The sequence below is a fragment of the Cygnus olor genome, chromosome 10 (assembly GCF_009769625.2).
Source record: "Cygnus olor isolate bCygOlo1 chromosome 10, bCygOlo1.pri.v2, whole genome shotgun sequence".
In the NCBI taxonomy this organism is placed as follows: Eukaryota; Metazoa; Chordata; class Aves; order Anseriformes; family Anatidae; genus Cygnus; species Cygnus olor.
Window position 1 is genome coordinate 5,891,689 of NC_049178.1, and position 24,007 is coordinate 5,915,695.

The window sequence follows — 24,007 nt, forward strand, 5'->3', positions numbered from 1 at the left end:
AACAGTCTATCAGACAAAATATATGCACATATTCAAAGGCACTGAAGAAAAAAGGGTTCATTATATATAATCTTAATTTAACACTTGCCTCTCAATTTTACGTATTGCAATTCCGGGTTAACGCAAAGGGCTAGATTACTAGGTAAGGTCCAAGGAGTAGTGGTCCAAGCAACAAGAGAGACACTTGCATCTTCATCCAGCGGGAAGCTCACAATCACTGAAGGGTCTTGAACATCCTTAACAGGCAAGATAAAGTCAAAAGGAAAAAGAGAAAACACATTTAATGCACGTCATAGTGAAAAAATGCAAGTCAAAGTAGTTACTATTGCTGACATCTGCCCAAATCTATCTTTCAATTTGCCTAGTTCATCTCTGCAGTGACAGAAGTTGAAGTGGCAGCATAAGAAAGTTTGAAAAAGATAACAATCCCAACATTCTCCCATTATATCAGTGGAAACTATCAGCCTGACAAGGCCACGGAGTTAAGGGTTAGCATTAGCTCTGAGATTTTGGGAATTATCTGCCAAAGCACCAGAGAGCCGAGTGCCAGTTCCCCCAGGTACCTCTTATAATCCCTTTTAAAAAGTCTATAATTAATCTCAACTGTCAAGACTATCAGCAGTTTCTCAACTACTGCTACGCAAAGCCTTTTCCCATCTTTTCCTCTACAGTCAGGGAGTAGGAGGAATAGCCATCACTTCAGAAGATGAAATATCTTACTAAGAAACCATTGTTAGGAACGAAAAATAGAAGCTTTGAGTGCTTAAAAACACAAGTACATCAATACTTATAAGAGTAAAAATGTCAGGGAAGAAGACCTTTAGCAGCTGCTCTATGAAATTTTGTCGTCAAACGGTTCAAAAGAATGCCCTGAAAACAAATTTCTCTTTCAGACAAAAACAACCCTAGTTGTTCACTCTGTATTTCATACATTAGAGAAAATAGATTGAAAAGCAAGTCTAATCTTGCACGTTAAATTTTTATTATTAATATTAAATGCCAAACAGAAAATGAATGTCATATGCACAGGCCCTAAACATACAAACAGGTCCTATCCCCTCATCATTTCTGGTGCAGGGCGCTCTGGTTTCTGTCCAGCATCACGGAACAGTTAATTGCATCACGGGACAAGCAGCTATTTATGTCTGAGCTAAGGGCTGTTCCAGAGGGAATTTTCTGTGAACATCTGGTGCAGTCAACAGTAAAACATAAATATTACATAACTCTTGTACTGCGCTTGATGTGAGCAAAGGCTGAGCTATCATTACCATTCTGTCTCTAACAACTGAGAAACAGCACTGTAGGATCATTCACCTTTTCTGAAGCACTAAGTTGACCTGGTAGATAATTACATCTGGAAAGCCATAAAAAAACACCCAAGCTTCCAAATAATGACATTGTTCAATACTTTTTTTCTGCACGCAAAGTTGTACCTGCTTTAAGTTGAAGACAACACCTCTTCAGTTGCACGTAATACAAGATACTGACAAAGTTTACTCAATTCTACATTAGACACCTAAGTCAATTTCTAAACGTGCTTCCTGTGTCCTATTTCTCATGGGATCAATCAACAGAAGCCAAAGCCTGCTTTTCACATCAAGAAAGATAACAGCTGCCTTACACCCAGAAATGACAGGTCTTGCCAAGAATAAATCATAGCAGCTTACAGACTCGTAATGATCCAATCTCCAAAATACCACCTCGAACAGATAAAAAGATATCTTTCACATGAAGTGGCACAGCAGCATATGTAAGCCCACACCCTACTCGTTCTAGAGTAAGAAATAGCATCTAAGTATTTTATTGAGAAGAGACAAGAAGAGGCAAGAAGAGACGAGAAGAGACGAGAAGAGACGAGAAGAGAAGAGACGAGACGAGACGAGAAGAAGAGAAGAGAAGAGAAGAGAAGAGAAGAGAAGAGAAGAGAAGAGAAGAGAAGAGAAGAGAAGAGAAGAGAAGAGAAGAGAAGAGAAGAGAAGAGAAGAGAAGAGAAGAGAGAAGAGAAGAGAAGAGAAGAGAAGAGAAGAGAAGAGAAGAGAAGAGAAGCATTGTTCTATGGAAAAAGGGCACACAAAAATAGTCTTTGTTCCAAAGAAAGCTCATTAATCTGAGCCTATATGAAATGTAGATTACTTTACTTGTATTTATTAACTATTTCAGTTGTCACACAATCACAAAACAACAAGATATCTTTGTAGGTGACACTTCCAAATCACAAAAACCTTTGTTCTTCAATATGGTCAATTGCTCCTCTGAAATATAGAAAGCACTAGTATCTGTGGACAGCATTATACAAGTTAATTTAAACATTTTTTTCAAAAACACTATTTTTGGCCAGCAAACTGGCCTTTGTTAGGCAAGATGTAAAAAAGACCAGATGTACAATTTGTGCTAGCTTTCTGCTGTAACAACGTAAGTAAAAGATTTTTGATACAAGGACATGGAGGCCTGGGTGGGGATAGTAAAGAATACAAAACCTCTGTCCACAAACTAACGTGAAAATTGGAAAAACTGGGACAGAGTTTCTGCTTTCATGCATGTGGTAAAATGTTTGTTGCTAATAAAAGCTGCATCTAGTCATTCATTTCAAGGGATCATCTTAAAAATGCATGGTATACTTAGTTTTATATTAAGAAAAGCATTACGTGGAGTTTATCAATCTGAGTTAACAATTCTTACAAGACCTATAATAACACTGAGCTACAACCAAACATGATCTTTGATAATCCTTACTAATCTCCCACGAGAGATTTCAACTTTGCAAAGACCCTTCCTCCTTTCAGATCTGCACAGCCAGGGAATGCTACAGCTCTCCTGCAAGTATTTACAATAAAAACCCAGCACAAGTGCAATATTCACCTTGAAAGCCAAAAGAGGAAATGAGAGTAATTTAGCAGAGTAAAACAAACTATATGCCTCAAATACCTGTAAGTAGTAACCAAGAAGAAGGAAGAATGCAAAGATCAAATAATCCAAACAAACACAGCTAAACTCAATAAAAAAGCTTTTTTTTTTTTTTGCTATCAGCTCATAATATAACAACATGCCTATGTACCAAGCAAAAAAATACTAAAGCCTTACAAATCCAAGTAGAGGATGCTATAGATTAGACTGCAATGCATCATGTACACATATACTGACCTTGTAATTCTGATGGGACTCGAAGTTGGACAGTGGGGTGTTACATGCAGTTGAGAAAGGCATGACCTTAACACCCCTATATACTAGTCCTTTGTCATACAGCTGCTTGAAAACCCACCTGGAAGTAAACAAGAAACATGAAATAACACTTGGAGTTCCAAATTTAATAGAGCAACTGCAAAGTGTGGTTCTGCTCTAGCTGGAGTTCTGTTCTGAAAGACACATTTTTAACCAATTATCAACTAAAGGCAGTATTTTTAAGTCAAAAGTAAAGAAATTCACTGTGACTGTATTATTGGCGAATACTTAGTTTTATCTGATTCTAACAGCTCGGTTTTCTGTGTACTGACTTCACAGAACAGAGAAATATTCAGATGGAACACAAATCAGTATTGCTGAATAATCTCTCTCAAATTTCCTGAATATAACGACAACCTGAAATTTCTTTGATTAACAAGGCTGAAATCAGCCATAATTTAGAGAGATGTGTAGTGACATGGCTGCTCACTCGTCACATCATCTGGAGCACCTACTACATCAGCCAGTGCTAAAAAACAGAGAAGACATGAGCTACAGGTAACCGCGTCCCACTCTGAGTAAATCCTGACAATCCCAAGAGCATTTTCCACAAGAGGACACAGCTCAGCATGCAAAGCATTGAACACAGTTTTATGGTGCCACAAGTTATATTAATGTTCTCCTTTGTTAGCTCATTTCTCTCTCTGTTCCAGTCCAAGATCATTCTCACACCAATCTTTAACTCCCTTATGCCATCTTCAATATGGCCTGTAGTGTACATGAATCCTTGTGTCTTCTTGAATTAATGAATTAAGTACTTAATATTGTAATACTGAGTCAATGCTCAAGATGAACAGTAGCTGGAAGAGTAAGGTACTTTACATTGCAACTCATCACATGCCCACGTGATGGACAAAACCCTATGTTTCTTTGTATCTGAACAACACAGGGTTTGCTAAAGGATCATCCACATAAATCAGCTTATCAGTTCTCACTGACCTACATGTCCAGTGGTATACTCTGCAGGTTGGCTACCTTACAAGTAAGGCAGGAGAGGGCAAGTCTTTATCATGCCAAATTCAACTACAGATCCAAGTTTCTGCAGAATCCATTCGTTTCAGATTCCACATGCAAATTGTTAGAGTGCTGACTTTAAAAGCTCTTTTTACTTGAATGTTTTCAAACCATCCCAATCATTTTTCTGTGTTCCTTTCCAGATAAATAGCCCATTGCTAAGCAACCAACCCCATCTTGGCAAGCAATGCTTTTTCCTGCAGGCTGTGTCACTTTGTGCTTGAGAACCTGGGCCTGTATTTAAGTCAGTATTGTCTTCGATGTTTGAATGCATAATCTTTGATGCAAAACAAAGGAAGACTACTGCACTGATTTCCATCTACAGCCTGAAAGAAGAACATCAAAAGATACGGATCAGCCTGTTATCGTATCGAGAAAATATGCAATGCAACCAGATTTATCCTTGGGCCTCTAGTAAAAGAAAAATATTTCCTATGAGTGGTCACTAACATGAGGAAAGTTACATAACCCAAAGTCTAAGATTGATAAAGTCTAAAAAACCCTCAGCAGCATCAAGTTCTACCATGAAAGAGTCAAACCCAGAAGTCTTTCAGAGCTGTGCACTCCAACAGAGGTGGCTTACCTTACACACACAACTCAAAAGTGACCTTATTAAAGCAGAAAACATCACCCACGGTCAAGCTGTAGCTGGACCCTAACTCAAATCCAAAGCACGGCAGTGAGTGCATGTGTTTTACAACTGAGACTGCTTCAACTTAAATATAAGTGTCTCAAAAATATATATAGATTTGTTAATGTAGTTTCATCAACTTTCTGCATATATATTTCAGCTAGCTAACTGTTGAAGTTTTTATGCAAGTTAAAATTTAAATGTATGCTTACCACCTCAGAGCCTAATTAATGCAGAGTGTGACAAGCGACAGCATTTATACTGAAGGTGTTCTACTTGCCTTTCAAAAAGTTAACTAAAATATCTACAGAAAAAAAAAAAAAAAGCTTCACTTTAGCTTCACTTTCTAAAGAACACTGCCTACTACCAGCATAGAAGAAAACTCCTTACTGAAACACTGAATATTTAATTCAGCTGTAAATATAACCGTAAACTTCAGACAAGGTGAACGCTAGATGGAGCTGCAAAGATACAAATCCAAGCCAGCATCTCCCTCTTGCGGCCATTCTGACTCAGTGCAAACCAAGAGCACCCCGGTTTTTCCAAAACCAGACGAAATGATGAGCATTCAAACCACCATTCTTCAAATCACACATTTACAGCTGACCAGAACTGCTCCTTTCAGAAAACTATTCCAACAAAACAACGAGAATTATGAAGTTGAGACTGCTGCTTGATGCAATAGCCCTTGTTATCACCACAAAAACGGCTGTTATCTTGAAAACCATATAATTGGTTTCCTCAATAAAAAGCCCTTGAGATCAGTTCCTGTGTGATCATCAGAAGCACACAGATGACGACTGTCAAAGACCTTTCTGCTAGCAGCACTGCCCTCTTAAAACAAAGCAACTGCTGGAGACTACCCTATGTCTAACAGCAGGAGTCACTTACCTGTTTACAGACAGACAGCATGTTTTGCTTAACAATTCAACACAAGCCTTCAGACAGTAACTTATCAAAATCTCTTTAAATCCCCTTGATAGCAAAACATTGGCAATTTGCAAGAAAGGGACTCTAGGATGATACACCAAAACTGAAACTGACATCCCTCTGAAAAGAAAAAAAAAATTACAAAACCACAGAGCTCCTTTCTACTGACAAATAGAAAAGGTTTACCCCAAAAAGATTAGAAATCAAGCAATGTTCCCTTAATTCTGGCACATTTCTCCTCAAACGTAATGCAAATTTAGTTGTATCCTCTTGGCTATGTGACACTTACTCTCCTTTACTGAAGAAAAATAAGGTTTGGGAAAAGGAACTCCAGGTGCGTATCTCAGTCTTTGTCAACAAAGATCCTGCTCCCTGAAGGTGAAAGATATCCAACTTCTAAAAAGAATGACACAAACTGAAAACACACATTTGTTGTCCCTTAGGTGTCATGAGGGGACGACAAACAGTCTGACCCAGTGAGTACACAAGACTGCAAGTTACACTCACCTAGGTGTAACATCCTGGAAACTGGAGCGTACTACAATATTCATTGATCACAGTCATATACACAACATGTCAACATCACGAAGGGAACTTTGGCTTCCAAAAGCTACTGAATTAGTCCATACAATACTCAAACACTCAAATACTCCTGGCAGCCAGATGGGCCTACCATACCCTGGGGTGCACCAAGCACAGTCGAGGTAAGGGATTGTCCCGCTCTGCTCTGCGCTGGTGTGGCCTCACATCGAGTACTGTGTGCAGCTCAGGGCACCACAGTACAAAAAGGATCTGAAACTGCTGGGGAGTGTCCAAAGAAGGACGACAAAGATGGTGAAGGGCCTAGAGTGGAAGACGTACGACCAGCGGCTGAGGTCACTTGACCTGTTCAGCCTGAAAAAGGGGAGGCTGAGGGGAGACCTCATCGCGGCCTACAGCTTCCTCACGAGGGGGAGTGGAGGGGCAGGCGCCGATCTCTTCCCTTTAGCGACCAGCGATAGGACCCAAGGGAACGGTGTCAAGCTGTGACAAGGGGAGGTTCAAGCTGGACATCAGGAAGAGGTTCTTCACCGAGAGGGTTGTCGTGCACTGGAACAGGCTCCCCAAGCATGTAGTCACGACACCAAGCCAGTCGGAGTTTAAGAAGCGTTTGGACTGTGCACTTAGTCACACGCTCTGAATTTTTGGGTAGACCTCTGTGGAGCCAGGAGTTGGACTTGATGGTCCTTATAGGTCCCTTCCAACTCGGGATATTCTATGATTCTATGAACCCTTGAGAGGCGATTGGGGCTACCGAGAGTGGAGCCATTCACCTTGAGTTGCAGCAGCCACAGGCTCCGTGCCCTGTGTGTCGCCCTGCATCACATGAGGGCTGCCTGAGTCCCCAGCCTGCCTGCCTGCATCCAACCATCATCTGAGCACAGCCTGCTCCCCCACGGGGGTTCCTGCAGCTCTGGGGGCATGTCCTGGGGCTCCCCGACATGGGAGAGCCGCGTACCAATGGGGTCTGCTGGGCTGCTTTGGGTGCAGGACACACAACATGAGGCCTTTCCAGAAGGTGGCTTTCTAACGTCTCTTGCTGATGTCTGGGGGAGAAAACGAGCTCTGGTCTCACCCTGCTCTTGAGAAACTGTGTAGGAGAAGGACATGAGGAGGGAGCAAGCTGCGAGCCTAACGCCAGGTGTCCTGCGGCTGTCCCGGAGGGTGGCAATGCTGGCCCAAAGGTGCGGTGCAGGCGCCGCCACTCCAGGGCTGCAGCCCTGTCCGAGGGACATCTCCGCTCCTGCCTGTGGCACGGGGAGCGTTGCCAGCAGGCCGAGGGAAGCAATCCTTCCTCTCCACCGCGTGCCACGGGACCCGGCGTTTGAGCCCGCGCCGGCTGCGAGAGCGGCCACCCTCTTGCTTGGGTGCCGAGGGCCCAGGCCCCAGCGGGGCACCTCCAGCCACCCCCGTGAGGCGGGGGCTCTGTCACAGTGGGTCCCTGCCCAAACGGGGGGCGTGCGGTGGTGATGTCACAATGGCCACTGTGACCCGCGGGGCGAGGAGCAGATAAAAGGCTGCTGGGCTCGGGCCGTGCCTCAGTGCGATTTGGTGAGTTGGGGAGAGAGCAGGGAGGAGGGGGCTGGCCGGGGCTGCCGAGGGAGGAGGGGTCCCACACCTCGGGCCCGTGCTACAGACTCACCCTCGTCCTGCTTCTCCCTCAGGGTCGGCAGAGGAGCGTGTGGAGGAGAAACCCCGGCACTGCTGGGGCAGTGACTCTCCAAGTGCTCGCTGTCGAAGTGCACCATGTCTGCAATGGAGCGGAAGGCTCCCGACTCGAAGGAGCAAGGTGAGACAAAAGTATCCCATCCCACAGGAGGGCGGGGAGGGGCTGGGGGGGGTTGCCTGTGGCTGAGAGGGGAGGCAGGGGCAGGCAGGGGCTCCCCAACCACCCCGGGGCAGGGCCCCTCTGCTCCTTGGCAGGGGAGGCCCAGGTCGGGCTGTGGGTGCCTGCTGGGACCCTTGTGCCTGCTGTGCCCCCTTCCCCTCCACAGCCTCTGGCCCTGCCCATCAGCCAGCATGGCAGGGACAGAACAGGCCCTCGGGGACAGTCCCTCAGGGACACCTGGCCCCGCAAAGGTGCTCAATGGCTGTGCCGTTTGCTCTCTCCCCTCCAGCATGCATGCTGTGTGGCCGGGCAGATGCTGACCCGAACATCTGCGGACCCACACGCGAAAGGAATGGGCTCTGTGCCCACGTTTTTTGTCTGGTGAGTTCCCGTGCCTCCTGTCAGCATCCCACCAGGGACAGTCCCTTCCTCTACGACCCCTAATGAGATCCTGCTCTTCTCTATTTTATAGTTTCTTGCGAATGGCCTTTATCGGCCTGGAAACCTACAGGAGGGAATTTTGGGATTTTTACTGGAGGATATACAGCACACAATCAAGCAGGCATCCCAGAAGGTGAGGACCTGATGGGAACAGGGAGGTTTGTGCCAGGAGATGCTCCCGCAAGCTTAGCCTGGACCCCAAGGAAGCAATCCCAGCCTTTCCAACCTGCTCTGGGACAAACTGCTGCTCTGGCAGACGAGCCTCGTCCGCCAGGCGGGTCTGCAGAGCGTGACCCAGCAGCGCCCGCACCCTGTGCCCTGCCCTGCCCAGGGGTGTGGGGCCAGCGGTGGCGGCATCGAGCCTGCTGCTAATGGGGCTGCTGTGTTCTTTTCAGCAATGCTTCGTTTGTGGCGAGCGAGGGGCCACCATCACCTGCACGGAGACGGGCTGTGAACGCAGCTTCCATCTCCCCTGCGCCTCGGAGGGAGAATGTGTCACCCAGTTCTTTGGGCGGTACAGGTAAGGGCTGCCAGCACCAGCCAAGCAAGAGAGGACCCCACGGTGGTGCTTCCCAGCAGCCTGGCAGAGCCAGAGGCAGCGCCAGAGCCTGGATGGGCCTGGGGCTCCTTCACGTTCCTCTGCCCTCCTCGCCACAACCGCGGCAGGCCCAGCACTTCTCACCTCGCCCTTCCCTTCCCTCTCCCCCCCAGGTCCTTCTGCTGGGAGCACCGCCCTCAGCAGGCAGTGCAGGCAGCTCCAGAGCAGGACACCACCTGCATCATCTGCATGGACCCTGTGGGGGACAGCAAGTCCTACCACACCATGGTGTGCCCAGCCTGCAGTCACGCCTGGTTCCACCGGGGCTGCATCCAGGTAGGAGCCCTCCCCTCACCCTGCGGGCACGGCAGGTGCTCAGCAGCACCAGGGCCCGCTCACCTCTCACCGCATGTGTTTCTGCTGCAGGGACAAGCTGTGTGCGCAGGCATTCTCTGCTTCCAGTGCCCCATCTGCAGAAACAGGGGGGAGTTTTGTTCAGAAATGTTCATCATGGGGATCCGAGTCCCATTCAGGTTCGTGTCCCTCTGCCCTGCTCTCTAGACACGAGGGCACAAGCGCTGCGCATGGCCAGGGACTGGACAATTTCCCTCCCTTCTCTCGCAGAAGACCAACCTGGGAGAACAACGACGCCTTTGCATCGCTGCGAGAGAGGCACCAGCGCTGTGATGTCAGCGAATGCCTTTACCCACAAGGCAGGGAGCAGGCGGAGGGACAGGGGTGAGTTGCCTCAGCAGCCATCTGGGGCTCTGCACAGGTCCTCCGCCTCAGCACATGCTGGGGGAGCCAGGACAGAGCACAAGGGATGTGCCGGCCACTCCCTGGCTCAGACACTTTGTCCTCACACCCACAACCCTTTGCTTCCCCAGGCCCTGGCAGCTGCTCCTGTGCCGCTCCTGCGCCGCCGAAGGCACCCACCGGCGCTGCTCCAACTTGACCAACAGCGCAGGCACCTGGGAGTGCGGCAGCTGCGCTGGCGTGGGCACCGGTAAGAGGCAAAGGCCTCATGCTGCTGGGCTGTGGCCAGGCAAGGCCTGGCTGCAGGGGCTCAGGGCAGCCTTGCCAGAGTCTCTCTGACCCTGGACGGATCAGAGCCTCTACTGCCGTGGGTCTGGAAGTCCATCCCACTCACCTTCCTGTCTCCCCTTACAGCCTCCAGTGCCAACCTGGGGCTCGCCGGCCCCACCACCTCCAGTAAAGAGGCTCTGGGGCCCTCCCGTGGCTCCCCAGCACCTGAAAGCAGCAGCCTCAGCAGCGCCAGCAGCCAGGCAGCACCGGGGCCATCCCACAGTTCCCAGGTGACTGAGAGGAGGCGGCCAGGGACAGAACAGAGGACAATCTGCCAGCCTGTACGCCAGGCCCAAGACACCTGTAACGATCCTGGAAGAAGCCGCTGCAGGAGCAGCCGTGCTGCAGAACCCAGCGCTGGGAGCAGCACCCCCAGCTTGGCCAGCCAGAGGGCACCAGGAACCTCCAGTCACTCCTTGGTGCCCGAAGGCAGACACCCCGCCAGCCAGCGAGGGCGACCCCGGACAAGAAGCCGCTCACCGCTGGAACGTCCAGCCCCGGATCCTCAGAGCCGGCCCCGAAGACGCCACAGGAGCAGCCGTGCACCACAAACTGGTGCTGGGAGCAGCAGCAGCGCCAGATCTGCCAGGCGGGCGGCATCGGGGTCCCCCAGTGGATCCCCGGGGCCTAAACGGAGACGATGCTCCAGCCAGCAGGGGACGGCCCAGAGAAGAAGCCGCTCCCCATTACAACACCAGGCCCCAAATACCCAGAGGCAGACCCGAAGACGGCATCGGAGCAGACGTGCTACAACCCCCAGTGCTCAGAGCAGCAGCGACAGCAGCAGCAGCAGCTCTGCCAGTGGAACAGCACCAGGAACCTCCAGTCGCTCCACGGTGCCCAAAGGCAGACACCCCGCCAGCCAGCGGGGGCGACCCCGGACGAGAAGCCGCTCACCGCTGGAACGTCCAGCCCCAGATCCCCAGAGCCGGCCCCGAAGACGCCTCAGGAGCAGCCGTGCACCACAAACTGGTGCTGGGAGCAGCAGCAGCGCCAGATCTGCCAGGCGGGTGGCATCGGGGTCCCCCAGTGGATCCCCGGGGCCTAAACGGAGACGATGCTCCAGCCAGCAGGGGACGGCCCAGAGAAGCCGCTCCCCATTACAACACCAGGCCCCAAATACCCAGAGGCAGACCCGAAGACGGCGTGGGAGCAGACGTGTTACAACCCCCTGTGCTCAGAGCAGCAGCAGCAGCAGCTCTGACAGCGAAACGGCATCGGGGTCCTCCAGCGATTCCCCGGTGCCTGAACGCAGCAGCCGCTCCAGCCACGCCGGGCCAGTCCGGATGCGAAGCCGCTCCCGGTTACAACATCGGGCCCCAAATCCCTACAGCCGGCCTGAACAACGCCACGGGAGCAGCCGTGCTCCAGCCCCACGTCCTGGCTCCAGTCCCCAGCCGCCATCACAATAAAGCTTGCTGCCAATCCCATCTGTGCTGAGAGATCATGCGCGCGTGTCGGCTTCAGCCTCACTCGTACGACTAAGCCATGTCCCCCTGCTCCCCTGCCTCCCCCCCATTAGATAGCGGAGCTACGGAACCGCAGATCAGGTCTCCGCAGTCGCTTCATACAAAAGTACATCTCAATCACACGTCACACAAGTCTACCCGACTGCCAAGGCAATACTTAGTATTTCTTACCTTGGTCTGTGCACAGAGCTACCGGGTCGATTCTCAAAACCGGAGTGCCTTTTTTTTCCCCCCTAATTCTTCACCAATCCTGCCTTCTTAACCAGTCTTGCTTCCTTTGTCAGCTCTCTGCAGAACCACCGTCGCCAAGGCACAGGACCGCTGAAATCAGCAGGGCATGCCTTCCTGCTGCGGTGGTAGTGGGACTCCCCAGAAGGTGACTGGCTCCCGGACGAGCCCCCAGTTTGTGAGAAACGCTCTGCAGCCAATAACATAGGCTCAGGCGAGGATCTCAGTGAAGTAGCTTTTTTATTCACGATTGCAATGGCAGGCGTCTTGCAAGCAGGAGCGTGCCTATTAGTTCCATAGCACAATTTATATAGTTTCTCTCTCGACGACCGGGACCCTCCCCTGTTTCCCCATTGAATGGGAAGTCCAGGTTCACAACCTATCCGACGCTTCACAGATAATGCATGGCTTTCAATTACCAGCCTCTTATTTTTCAAGTTTCTCCTGAGTTTTACGCTGCGAGGCGGTAATATTTTTTACCTTATCAGACTTGATGTGACACTGTGATTTATGCCTAATTGCATTAAGGAGAACGGTTGTAGTCGGCATTTCACAAGGTTGTCTGGTAAGCTTTTATCACTGCAACCATATCTCAATATCACATTCCTTCCTCCTAAGCAATGTAAAATCTCATTCAAAACCACAAAAACAGGCCGTCTTACGCTTTTTAGGCTCCAAAGCCTTCTTTTCAGGCTCCAGAACATCCACTTGGCATCCCAAGTCTTCTTCTGATCACTGTGGTTTTACTCGGGTGGGCAGCCGAGCTCCACCACAACCGCTCTCTCACTCCACCCCCCTCCCCCCCAAAGAGGAAGGGGGAGAAAATACAACACAAAGAGCTCGAGGTTTGAGATGAGAATGATTTAATTAAAGGGAAAGGGAAAGGGGAGAAAAAAGAAATAAAAGAAACAATAAGGCCGCACGGAAGCACGTAGAGAAAGAAAAAAAAGTTATTCTCTACTTCCCATCAACGAGCGATGTTCGGCCACATCCTGGGAAGCAGGGCCTCAAAACGCGTAGCGGTTGTTCAGGAGGACAGACCCCTCCCCCACGAGAGCCCCCCTTTTTATTGCTGAGTGTGACATCAGGTGTTATGGAATATCCCTTTGGCTGGTTTAGGTCAGCTGCCCTGGCGATGTCCCCTCCCCATCACTTGCCCACCCCCAGCCTGCTGGCTCTTGGGGGCTTGGAGGGAGTCCCGATGCTGTGCCAGCACTACGCAGCAACAGACACAACACTGGAGTGATACCAGTGCTGTTCCAGCTACGACTGCAGAGCACAGCACTGTGTGGGCTGCTGCAGGGAAAGGTGACTCCATCCTAGACAGACCCAACACAATCACCTAAACCCTCAGTTTGCAGGCCCAGGGGCTCCTTTGTAGGGACCAAGCCCTTTGGTTCAGGGCCCTGAGACTGCTCTCTGCAGACAAAGCTGGATTCTTATTGCATACACCCTCGCTTTTATGGCCCAGGCTGTCATTTTCAGGGCACGATGCCGTATCTTTAGGGCCCCCAGTTGCACTGTGAGGTGCAGAGCTGCCTTTTAGGGTACAAAGCCTTATTCGTGAGGAAATACCCTGCTTCTTCAGGTCCCAAATCCTCACGCTAGGAGACAAGGCCTCAATTCGAGGGCCCAAAGCCTCCTTTAAGGGTCCAAACACCCATTTGGAGGGACCAAAGCATCATTGTAGGGTCCAGTCCGTGAGCCAGAGACTCCAAAGGCCCAGGGTCCAGGTCTAAAGCCTCACCTTGACGACCAAGCCTCCCCACGCTCCCCCTCCGTCCCCATTTTAAGTCTTCAAAGCCGCATTAGTAAGCCCCCGTGTTTCCTCTCTAGGCTCCGAAGCCTTCTTTTAAGGCTCCAGAACCTCCTCTTGGCATCCCAAGTCATCTTCTGATCGCCTAAACCCTCAGTTTGCAGGCCCAGGGGCTCCTTTGTAGGGACCAAGCCCTTTGGTTCAGGGCCCTGAGACTGCTCTCTGGAGATAAAGCTGGCTTCTCATTACTTACACCCTCGCTTTTATGGCCCAGGCTGTCATTTTCAGGGCACGATGCCTTATCTTTAGGGCCCCTTAGTTGCACCGTAAGGTGCAGACCTGCATTTTTAGGGTACAAAGCCTTATTTGTGAGGAAATACCCCGCTTCTTCAGGTCCAAAATCCTCACGCTAGGAGACAAGGCCTCAATTTGAGGGCCCAAAGCCTCCTTTAAAGGTCCAAACACCCATTTGGAGGGACCAGAGCGTCATTGTAGGGTCCAGGCTGCAAGCCAGAGACTCCAAAGGCCCAGGGTTCAGGTCTAAAGCCTCACCTTGACGACCAGGCCTCCCCACGCTCCCCCGTGACTGCTCTCTGGACACAAAGCTGGCTTCTTATTGCTTACACCCTCACTTTTATGGCCCAGGCTGTCATTTTCAGGGCACAACGCCTTATTTTTAGGGCCCCCAGTTGCACTGTAAGGTGCAGACCTGCATGTTTAGGGTGCAAAGCCTTATTTGTGAGGAAAGCTCCCTCCCTCCCCATTTTAAGTACTATAAATATGAGGGGTTAGAGGGGGGTTGGGTGAAGGGAAGGGTTGTGTTGTCATGGTGGCTTGGGGGCTTACCATACCCACCCCAGCTGATGTTTGCTCTTTTGTCAGCTTTAATCCAGAAGCGGGATCTTAACACGGAAAACACAGGGGAGACTTTACTGCTCTCCACATCTACCTTAAAGGAAGTTGTGGGGAGCTAGGGGTCGGCCTCTTCTCACAGACAACTAGTGACAGGACTAGAAAGTATGGCCTCAAGTTGTGCCAGAGGTTTAGTTTGGAAATTAGTGGTGGTTTTCTCGGGTGGGCAGCCAAGTTCCACCGCAGCCTCTCTCTCACTCCCCCTCCTGAATGGGAAAGGGGGAGAAAATACGATGCAAAGGGCTCAAGGGTTGAGATAAGAATGGGGACATCACTCAACAATTATTGTGACAGGCAAAACAGACTCAGAGCAGGGAGACATTGAGAATTATTGCCTATTACTAACAAGCTAGAGAAGTGAGAAACAAAAGAAAGAAACCCAAAACACCTTCCCCCCATCCACCCTCCTCTACCTCCTTAACCAAGTGGTGCAGGGGAATGGGGGAATGGCGGTTCTGGTCAGTCTATAGCACTTCGTCTCTGCCGTTCCTTCTCGGTCACTCTCTTCCCCTGCTCCAACGTGGGATGCGGTCGTTCCCAAAGTGATCCTGCGTGGGCTTCCCACAGGCAGCAGCTCTTCAAGAACTGCTCCAGATACGGGTCCGTACCACGGGGTCCATCCATCAGGAGCACACTGCTCCAACCTGGGTCCCCCACGGGCGGCAGCTCCTGCCAGGTCACCTGCTCCTGCGTGGGCTCCTCTCCACGGGCTGCAGCTCCGGCCCGGAATCTGCTCTGGCGGGGGTCCTCCACAGGCTGCAGCCTGCTTCAGTGTAGGTCCACCTGCTCCACCGTGGCCTCTTCCACGGGCTGCAGCGTGGAACCCTGCTCCACCGTGCTACTCCACGGGCTGCAGGGGGACAACCTGCTTCACCGTGGTCCTCACCACAGGCCGCAGGGGAACTTCTGCTGCGGTGCCTGGAGCACCTCCTCCCACTCCTTCACTGACCTTGGGTCTGCAAGGCTGTTTCTCACTCCTCTCTCTCTCCCAGCTGCTGTTCCGCAGCAGTTTTTTCCCTTTCTTAAATATGCTCTCACAGAGACGCAAACAACACCGCTTATTGGCTTGGCTCTGGACAGCAGCAGGGCCCTTATCTAAAATGGGGCAGCTTCTGGATTCTTCTCACAGAAGCCACCCCTATGGGCCCCCGCTACCAAAACTTGCCAAGTAGGCCCACTACAATTTCTTCTCAGAAAGAATAGTCAGGAATTGGAACGGGTTGCCCAGGGAAGTAGTGGAGTCACCTGGGGGTGTTCAAGGAAAGGCTGTACGTGGTGCTTAGGGACATGCTTTAGTGGGTGACATTGGTAGTAGGGGGATAGTTGGACCAGATGATCTAGAGGGACTTTTCCACCCTTAATGATTCTACGATTCTGTGATTCTAATTAGGAGGCTTTGAACCCTGATGGTGAGAGTTGGCGAAAGGAGTCAGGGCTCAGACCGGACTGTCAACTGCAGTAAAGACTATTAAGACCGCTGGCTTTGTAACGTCTCTTGCTGATGTCTGGGGGAGAAAACGAGCTCTGGTCTCACCCTGCTCTCGAGAAACCGTGGAGGAGAAGGACGTGAGGAGGGAGCAAGCTGCGAGCCTAACGCCAGGTGTCCTGCGGCTGTCCCGGAGGGTGGCAATGCTGGCCCAAAGGTGCGGTGCAGGCGCCGCCACTCCAGGGCTGCAGCCCTGTCCGAGGGACATCTCCGCTCCTGCCTGTGGCACGGGGAGCGTTGCCAGCAGGCCGAGGGAAGCAATCCTTCCTCTCCACCGCGTGCCACGGGACCCGGCGTTTGAGCCCGCGCCGGCTGCGAGAGCGGCCACCCTCTTGCTTGGGTGCCGAGGGCCCAGGCCCCAGCGGGGCACCTCCAGCCACCCCCGTGAGGCGGGGGCTCTGTCACAGTGGGTCCCTGCCCAAACGGGGGGCGTGCGGTGGTGATGTCACAATGGCCACTGTGACCCGCGGGGCGAGGAGCAGATAAAAGGCTGCTGGGCTCGGGCCGTGCCTCAGTGCGATTTGGTGAGTTGGGGAGAGAGCAGGGAGGAGGGGGCTGGCCGGGGCTGCCGAGGGAGGAGGGGGTCCCACACCTCGGGCCCGTGCTACAGACTCACCCTCGTCCTGCTTCTCCCTCAGGGTCGGCAGAGGAGCGTGTGGAGGAGAAACCCCGGCACTGCTGGGGCAGTGACTCTCCAAGTGCTCGCTGTCGAAGTGCACCATGTCTGCAATGGAGCGGAAGGCTCCCGACTCGAAGGAGCAAGGTGAGACAAAAGTATCCCATCCCACAGGAGGGCGGGGAGGGGCTGGGGGGGGTTGCCTGTGGCTGAGAGGGGAGGCAGGGGCAGGCAGGGGCTCCCCAACCACCCCGGGGCAGGGCCCCTCTGCTCCTTGGCAGGGGAGGCCCAGGTCGGGCTGTGGGTGCCTGCTGGGACCCTTGTGCCTGCTGTGCCCCCTTCCCCTCCACAGCCTCTGGCCCTGCCCATCAGCCAGCATGGCAGGGACAGAACAGGCCCTCGGGGACAGTCCCTCAGGGACACCTGGCCCCGCAAAGGTGCTCAATGGCTGTGCCGTTTGCTCTCTCCCCTCCAGCATGCATGCTGTGTGGCCGGGCAGATGCTGACCCGAACATCTGCGGACCCACACGCGAAAGGAATGGGCTCTGTGCCCACGTTTTTGTCTGGTGAGTTCCCGTGCCTCCTGTCAGCATCCCACCAGGGACAGTCCCTTCCTCTACGACCCCTAATGAGATCCTGCTCTTCTCTATTTTATAGTTTCTTGCGAATGGCCTTTATCGGCCTGGAAACCTACAGGAGGGAATTTTGGGATTTTTACTGGAGGATATACAGCACACAATCAAGCAGGCATCCCAGAAGGTGAGGACCTGATGGGAACAGGGAGGTTTGTGCCAGGAGATGCTCCCGCAAGCTTAGCCTGGACCCCAAGGAAGCAATCCCAGCCTTTCCAACCTGCTCTGGGACAAACTGCTGCTCTGGCAGACGAGCCTCGTCCGCCAGGCGGGTCTGCAGAGCGTGACCCAGCAGCGCCCGCACCCTGTGCCCTGCCCTGCCCAGGGGTGTGGGGCCAGCGGTGGCGGCATCGAGCCTGCTGCTAATGGGGCTGCTGTGTTCTTTTCAGCAATGCTTCGTTTGTGGCGAGCGAGGGGCCACCATCACCTGCACGGAGACGGGCTGTGAACGCAGCTTCCATCTCCCCTGCGCCTCGGAGGGAGAATGTGTCACCCAGTTCTTTGGGCGGTACAGGTAAGGGCTGCCAGCACCAGCCAAGCAAGAGAGGACCCCACGGTGGTGCTTCCCAGCAGCCTGGCAGAGCCAGAGGCAGCGCCAGAGCCTGGATGGGCCTGGGGCTCCTTCACGTTCCTCTGCCCTCCTCGCCACAACCGCGGCAGGCCCAGCACTTCTCACCTCGCCCTTCCCTTCCCTCTCCCCCCCAGGTCCTTCTGCTGGGAGCACCGCCCTCAGCAGGCAGTGCAGGCAGCTCCAGAGCAGGACACCACCTGCATCATCTGCATGGACCCTGTGGGGGACAGCAAGTCCTACCACACCATGGTGTGCCCAGCCTGCAGTCACGCCTGGTTCCACCGGGGCTGCATCCAGGTAGGAGCCCTCCCCTCACCCTGCGGGCACGGCAGGTGCTCAGCAGCACCAGGGCCCGCTCACCTCTCACCGCATGTGTTTCTGCTGCAGGGACAAGCTGTGTGCGCAGGCATTCTCTGCTTCCAGTGCCCCATCTGCAGAAACAGGGGGGAGTTTTGTTCAGAAATGTTCATCATGGGGATCCGAGTCCCATTCAGGTTCGTGTCCCTCTGCCCTGCTCTCTAGACACGAGGGCACAAGCGCTGCGCATGGCCAGGGACTGGACAATTTCCCTCCCTTCTCTCGCAGAAGACCAACCTGGGAGAACAACGACGCCTTTGCATCGCTGCGAGAGAGGCACCAGCGCTGTGATGTCAGCGAATGCCTTTACCCACAAGGCAGGGAGCAGGCGGAGGGACAGGGGTGAGTTGCCTCAGCAGCCATCTGGGGCTCTGCACAGGTCCTCCGCCTCAGCACATGCTGGGGGAGCCAGGACAGAGCACAAGGGATGTGCCGGCCACTCCCTGGCTCAGACACTTTGTCCTCACACCCACAACCCTTTGCTTCCCCAGGCCCTGGCAGCTGCTCCTGTGCCGCTCCTGCGCCGCCGAAGGCACCCACCGGCGCTGCTCCAACTTGACCAACAGCGCAGGCACCTGGGAGTGCGGCAGCTGCGCTGGCGTGGGCACCGGTAAGAGGCAAAGGCCTCATGCTGCTGGGCTGTGGCCAGGCAAGGCCTGGCTGCAGGGGCTCAGGGCAGCCTTGCCAGAGTCTCTCTGACCCTGGACGGATCAGAGCCTCTACTGCCGTGGGTCTGGAAGTCCATCCCACTCACCTTCCTGTCTCCCCTTACAGCCTCCAGTGCCAACCTGGGGCTCGCCGGCCCCACCACCTCCAGTAAAGAGGCTCTGGGGCCCTCCCGTGGCTCCCCAGCACCTGAAAGCAGCAGCCTCAGCAGCGCCAGCAGCCAGGCAGCACCGGGGCCATCCCACAGTTCCCAGGTGACTGAGAGGAGGCGGCCAGGGACAGAACAGAGGACAATCTGCCAGCCTGTACGCCAGGCCCAAGACACCTGTAACGATCCTGGAAGAAGCCGCTGCAGGAGCAGCCGTGCTGCAGAACCCAGCGCTGGGAGCAGCACCCCCAGCTTGGCCAGCCAGAGGGCACCAGGAACCTCCAGTCACTCCTTGGTGCCCGAAGGCAGACACCCCGCCAGCCAGCGAGGGCGACCCCGGACAAGAAGCCGCTCACCGCTGGAACGTCCAGCCCCGGATCCTCAGAGCCGGCCCCGAAGACGCCACAGGAGCAGCCGTGCACCACAAACTGGTGCGGGGAGCAGCAGCAGCGCCAGATCTGCCAGGCGGGCGGCATCGGGGTCCCCCAGTGGATCCCCGGGGCCTAAACGGAGACGATGCTCCAGCCAGCAGGGGACGGCCCAGAGAAGAAGCCGCTCCCCATTACAACACCAGGCCCCAAATACCCAGAGGCAGACCCGAAGACGGCATCGGAGCAGACGTGCTACAACCCCCAGTGCTCAGAGCAGCAGCGACAGCAGCAGCAGCAGCTCTGCCAGTGGAACAGCACCAGGAACCTCCAGTCGCTCCACGGTGCCCAAAGGCAGACACCCCGCCAGCCAGCGGGGGCGACCCCGGACGAGAAGCCGCTCACCGCTGGAACGTCCAGCCCCAGATCCCCAGAGCCGGCCCCGAAGACGCCTCAGGAGCAGCCGTGCACCACAAACTGGTGCTGGGAGCAGCAGCAGCGCCAGATCTGCCAGGCGGGTGGCATCGGGGTCCCCCAGTGGATCCCCGGGGCCTAAACGGAGACGATGCTCCAGCCAGCAGGGGACGGCCCAGAGAAGCCGCTCCCCATTACAACACCAGGCCCCAAATACCCAGAGGCAGACCCGAAGACGGCGTGGGAGCAGACGTGTTACAACCCCCTGTGCTCAGAGCAGCAGCAGCAGCAGCTCTGACAGCGAAACGGCATCGGGGTCCTCCAGCGATTCCCCGGTGCCTGAACGCAGCAGCCGCTCCAGCCACGCCGGGCCAGTCCGGATGCGAAGCCGCTCCCGGTTACAACATCGGGCCCCAAATCCCTACAGCCGGCCTGAACAACGCCACGGGAGCAGCCGTGCTCCAGCCCCACGTCCTGGCTCCAGTCCCCAGCCGCCATCACAATAAAGCTTGCTGCCAATCCCATCTGTGCTGAGAGATCATGCGCGCGTGTCGGCTTCAGCCTCACTCGTACGACTAAGCCATGTCCCCCTGCTCCCCTGCCTCCCCCCCATTAGATAGCGGAGCTACGGAACCGCAGATCAGGTCTCCGCAGTCGCTTCATACAAAAGTACATCTCAATCACACGTCACACAAGTCTACCCGACTGCCAAGGCAATACTTAGTATTTCTTACCTTGGTCTGTGCACAGAGCTACCGGGTCGATTCTCAAAACCGGAGTGCCTTTTTTTCCCCCCTAATTCTTCACCAATCCTGCCTTCTTAACCAGTCTTGCTTCCTTTGTCAGCTCTCTGCAGAACCACCGTCGCCAAGGCACAGGACCGCTGAAATCAGCAGGGCATGCCTTCCTGCTGCGGTGGTAGTGGGACTCCCCAGAAGGTGACTGGCTCCCGGACGAGCCCCCAGTTTGTGAGAAACGCTCTGCAGCCAATAACATAGGCTCAGGCGAGGATCTCAGTGAAGTAGCTTTTTTATTCACGATTGCAATGGCAGGCGTCTTGCAAGCAGGAGCGTGCCTATTAGTTCCATAGCACAATTTATATAGTTTCTCTCTCGACGACCGGGACCCTCCCCTGTTTCCCCATTGAATGGGAAGTCCAGGTTCACAACCTATCCGACGCTTCACAGATAATGCATGGCTTTCAATTACCAGCCTCTTATTTTTCAAGTTTCTCCTGAGTTTTACGCTGCGAGGCGGTAATATTTTTTACCTTATCAGACTTGATGTGACACCGTGATTTATGCCTAATTGCATTAAGGAGAACGGTTGTAGTCGGCATTTCACAAGGTTGTCTGGTAAGCTTTTATCACTGCAACCATATCTCAATATCACATTCCTTCCTCCTAAGCAATGTAAAATCTCATTCAAAACCACAAAAACAGGCCTTCTTACGCTTTTTAGGCTCCAAAGCCTTCTTTTCAGGCTCCAGAACATCCACTTGGCATCCCAAGTCTTCTTCTGATCACTGTGGTTTTACTCGGGTGGGCAGCCGAGCTCCACCACAACCGCTCTCTCACTCCACCCCCCTCCCCCCCAAAGAGGAAGGGGGAGAAAATACAACACAAAGAGCTCGAGGTTTGAGATGAGAATGATTTAATTAAAGGGAAAGGGAAAGGGGAGAAAAAAGAAATAAAAGAAACAATAAGGCCGCACGGAAGCACGTAGAGAAAGAAAAAAAAGTTATTCTCTACTTCCCATCAACGAGCGATGTTCGGCCACATCCTGGGAAGCAGGGCCTCAAAACGCGTAGCGGTTGTTCAGGAGGACAGACCCCTCCCCCACGAGAGCCCCCCTTTTTATTGCTGAGTGTGACATCAGGTGTTATGGAATATCCCTTTGGCTGGTTTAGGTCAGCTGCCCTGGCGATGTCCCCTCCCCATCACTTGCCCACCCCCAGCCTGCTGGCTCTTGGGGGCTTGGAGGGAGTCCCGATGCTGTGCCAGCACTACGCAGCAACAGACACAACACTGGAGTGATACCAGTGCTGTTCCAGCTACGACTGCAGAGCACAGCACTGTGTGGGCTGCTGCAGGGAAAGGTGACTCCATCCTAGACAGACCCAACACAATCACCTAAACCCTCAGTTTGCAGGCCCAGGGGCTCCTTTGTAGGGACCAAGCCCTTTGGTTCAGGGCCCTGAGACTGCTCTCTGCAGACAAAGCTGGATTCTTATTGCATACACCCTCGCTTTTATGGCCCAGGCTGTCATTTTCAGGGCACGATGCCGTATCTTTAGGGCCCCCAGTTGCACTGTGAGGTGCAGAGCTGCCTTTTAGGGTACAAAGCCTTATTCGTGAGGAAATACCCTGCTTCTTCAGGTCCAAAATCCTCACGCTAGGAGACAAGGCCTCAATTCGAGGGCCCAAAGCCTCCTTTAAGGGTCCAAACACCCATTTGGAGGGACCAAAGCATCATTGTAGGGTCCAGTCCGTGAGCCAGAGACTCCAAAGGCCCAGGGTCCAGGTCTAAAGCCTCACCTTGACGACCAAGCCTCCCCACGCTCCCCCTCCGTCCCCATTTTAAGTCTTCAAAGCCGCATTAGTAAGCCCCCGTGTTTCCTCTCTAGGCTCCGAAGCCTTCTTTTAAGGCTCCAGAACCTCCTCTTGGCATCCCAAGTCATCTTCTGATCGCCTAAACCCTCAGTTTGCAGGCCCAGGGGCTCCTTTGTAGGGACCAAGCCCTTTGGTTCAGGGCCCTGAGACTGCTCTCTGGAGATAAAGCTGGCTTCTCATTACTTACACCCTCGCTTTTATGGCCCAGGCTGTCATTTTCAGGGCACGATGCCTTATCTTTAGGGCCCCTTAGTTGCACCGTAAGGTGCAGACCTGCATTTTTAGGGTACAAAGCCTTATTTGTGAGGAAATACCCCGCTTCTTCAGGTCCAAAATCCTCACGCTAGGAGACAAGGCCTCAATTTGAGGGCCCAAAGCCTCCTTTAAGGGTCCAAACACCCATTTGGAGGGACCAGAGCGTCATTGTAGGGTCCAGGCTGCAAGCCAGAGACTCCAAAGGCCCAGGGTTCAGGTCTAAAGCCTCACCTTGACGACCAGGCCTCCCCACGCTCCCCCGTGACTGCTCTCTGGACACAAAGCTGGCTTCTTATTGCTTACACCCTCACTTTATGGCCCAGGCTGTCATTTTCAGGGCACAACGCCTTATTTTTAGGGCCCCCAGTTGCACTGTAAGGTGCAGACCTGCATGTTTAGGGTGCAAAGCCTTATTTGTGAGGAAAGCTCCCTCCCTCCCCATTTTAAGTACTATAAATATGAGGGGTTAGAGGGGGGTTGGGTGAAGGGAAGGGTTGTGTTGTCATGGTGGCTTGGGGGCTTACCATACCCACCCCAGCTGATGTTTGCTCTTTTGTCAGCTTTAATCCAGAAGCGGGATCTTAACACGGAAAACACAGGGGAGACTTTACTGCTCTCCACATCTACCTTAAAGGAAGTTGTGGGGAGCTAGGGGTCGGCCTCTTCTCACAGACAACTAGTGACAGGACTAGAAAGTATGGCCTCAAGTTGTGCCAGAGGTTTAGTTTGGAAATTAGTGGTGGTTTTCTCGGGTGGGCAGCCAAGTTCCACCGCAGCCTCTCTCTCACTCCCCCTCCTGAATGGGAAAGGGGGAGAAAATACGATGCAAAGGGCTCAAGGGTTGAGATAAGAATGGGGACATCACTCAACAATTATTGTGACAGGCAAAACAGACTCAGAGCAGGGAGACATTGAGAATTATTGCCTATTACTAACAAGCTAGAGAAGTGAGAAACAAAAGAAAGAAACCCAAAACACCTTCCCCCCATCCACCCTCCTCTACCTCCTTAACCAAGTGGTGCAGGGGAATGGGGGAATGGCGGTTCTGGTCAGTCTATAGCACTTCGTCTCTGCCGTTCCTTCTCGGTCACTCTCTTCCCCTGCTCCAACGTGGGATGCGGTCGTTCCCAAAGTGATCCTGCGTGGGCTTCCCACAGGCAGCAGCTCTTCAAGAACTGCTCCAGATACGGGTCCGTACCACGGGGTCCATCCATCAGGAGCACACTGCTCCAACCTGGGTCCCCCACGGGCGGCAGCTCCTGCCAGGTCACCTGCTCCTGCGTGGGCTCC

The 24,007-nt window shown here is 53.3% G+C and overlaps 2 protein-coding genes across 6 annotated transcripts in view; one reads left to right on the top strand and one right to left on the bottom strand.

Annotated features, from left to right (window-relative positions):
* IARS1 (isoleucyl-tRNA synthetase 1) overlaps positions 1-24,007 on the bottom strand; it is a 201,289-nt gene that overhangs the window by 84,782 nt on the left and 92,500 nt on the right. For both annotated transcript variants that reach the window (XM_040569172.1, XM_040569173.1), the window contains exons 7-8: positions 3,142-3,259; positions 89-236 (exon numbers count right to left, since the gene is read on the bottom strand). In XM_040569172.1, coding sequence (XP_040425106.1) covers positions 89-236; positions 3,142-3,259 — 266 coding nt within the window. The remainder of the gene's footprint in view (positions 1-88; positions 237-3,141; positions 3,260-24,007) is intronic.
* LOC121075675 (serine/arginine repetitive matrix protein 1-like) lies at positions 17,331-22,650 on the top strand. 4 transcript variants are annotated; one of them, XM_040569181.1, is made up of 8 exons: positions 17,346-17,453; positions 17,716-17,840; positions 18,032-18,194; positions 18,285-18,596; positions 18,746-18,864; positions 19,029-20,097; positions 21,867-22,001; positions 22,561-22,650. In XM_040569181.1, exons 1-7 carry the CDS (start codon positions 17,362-17,364, stop codon positions 21,961-21,963), a joined length of 1,977 nt encoding a protein of 658 aa, XP_040425115.1. In that variant the 5' UTR covers positions 17,346-17,361; the 3' UTR covers positions 21,964-22,001; positions 22,561-22,650. The 4 variants fall into 4 exon arrangements, with proteins under 4 accessions (XP_040425113.1, XP_040425115.1, XP_040425114.1 ...); XM_040569180.1 differs by having other exon boundaries at positions 21,867-22,650; XM_040569179.1 differs by lacking the exons at positions 21,867-22,001; positions 22,561-22,650 and having other exon boundaries at positions 17,331-17,840; positions 18,285-18,391; positions 18,483-18,596; positions 19,029-20,449.

Coding starts and splice junctions, on each gene's coding strand:
- LOC121075675 (XM_040569178.1), top strand. CDS start 17,362: ATGGCCTTTATCGGCCTGGAAACCTACAGGAGGGAATTTTGGGATTTT. Junction 18,195..18,284: donor TCCACCGGGGCTGCATCCAG/GTAGGAGCCCTC, acceptor TTTCTGCTGCAG/GGACAAGCTGTGTGCGCAGG. Junction 18,597..18,745: donor GAGCAGGCGGAGGGACAGGG/GTGAGTTGCCTC, acceptor TTGCTTCCCCAG/GCCCTGGCAGCTGCTCCTGT.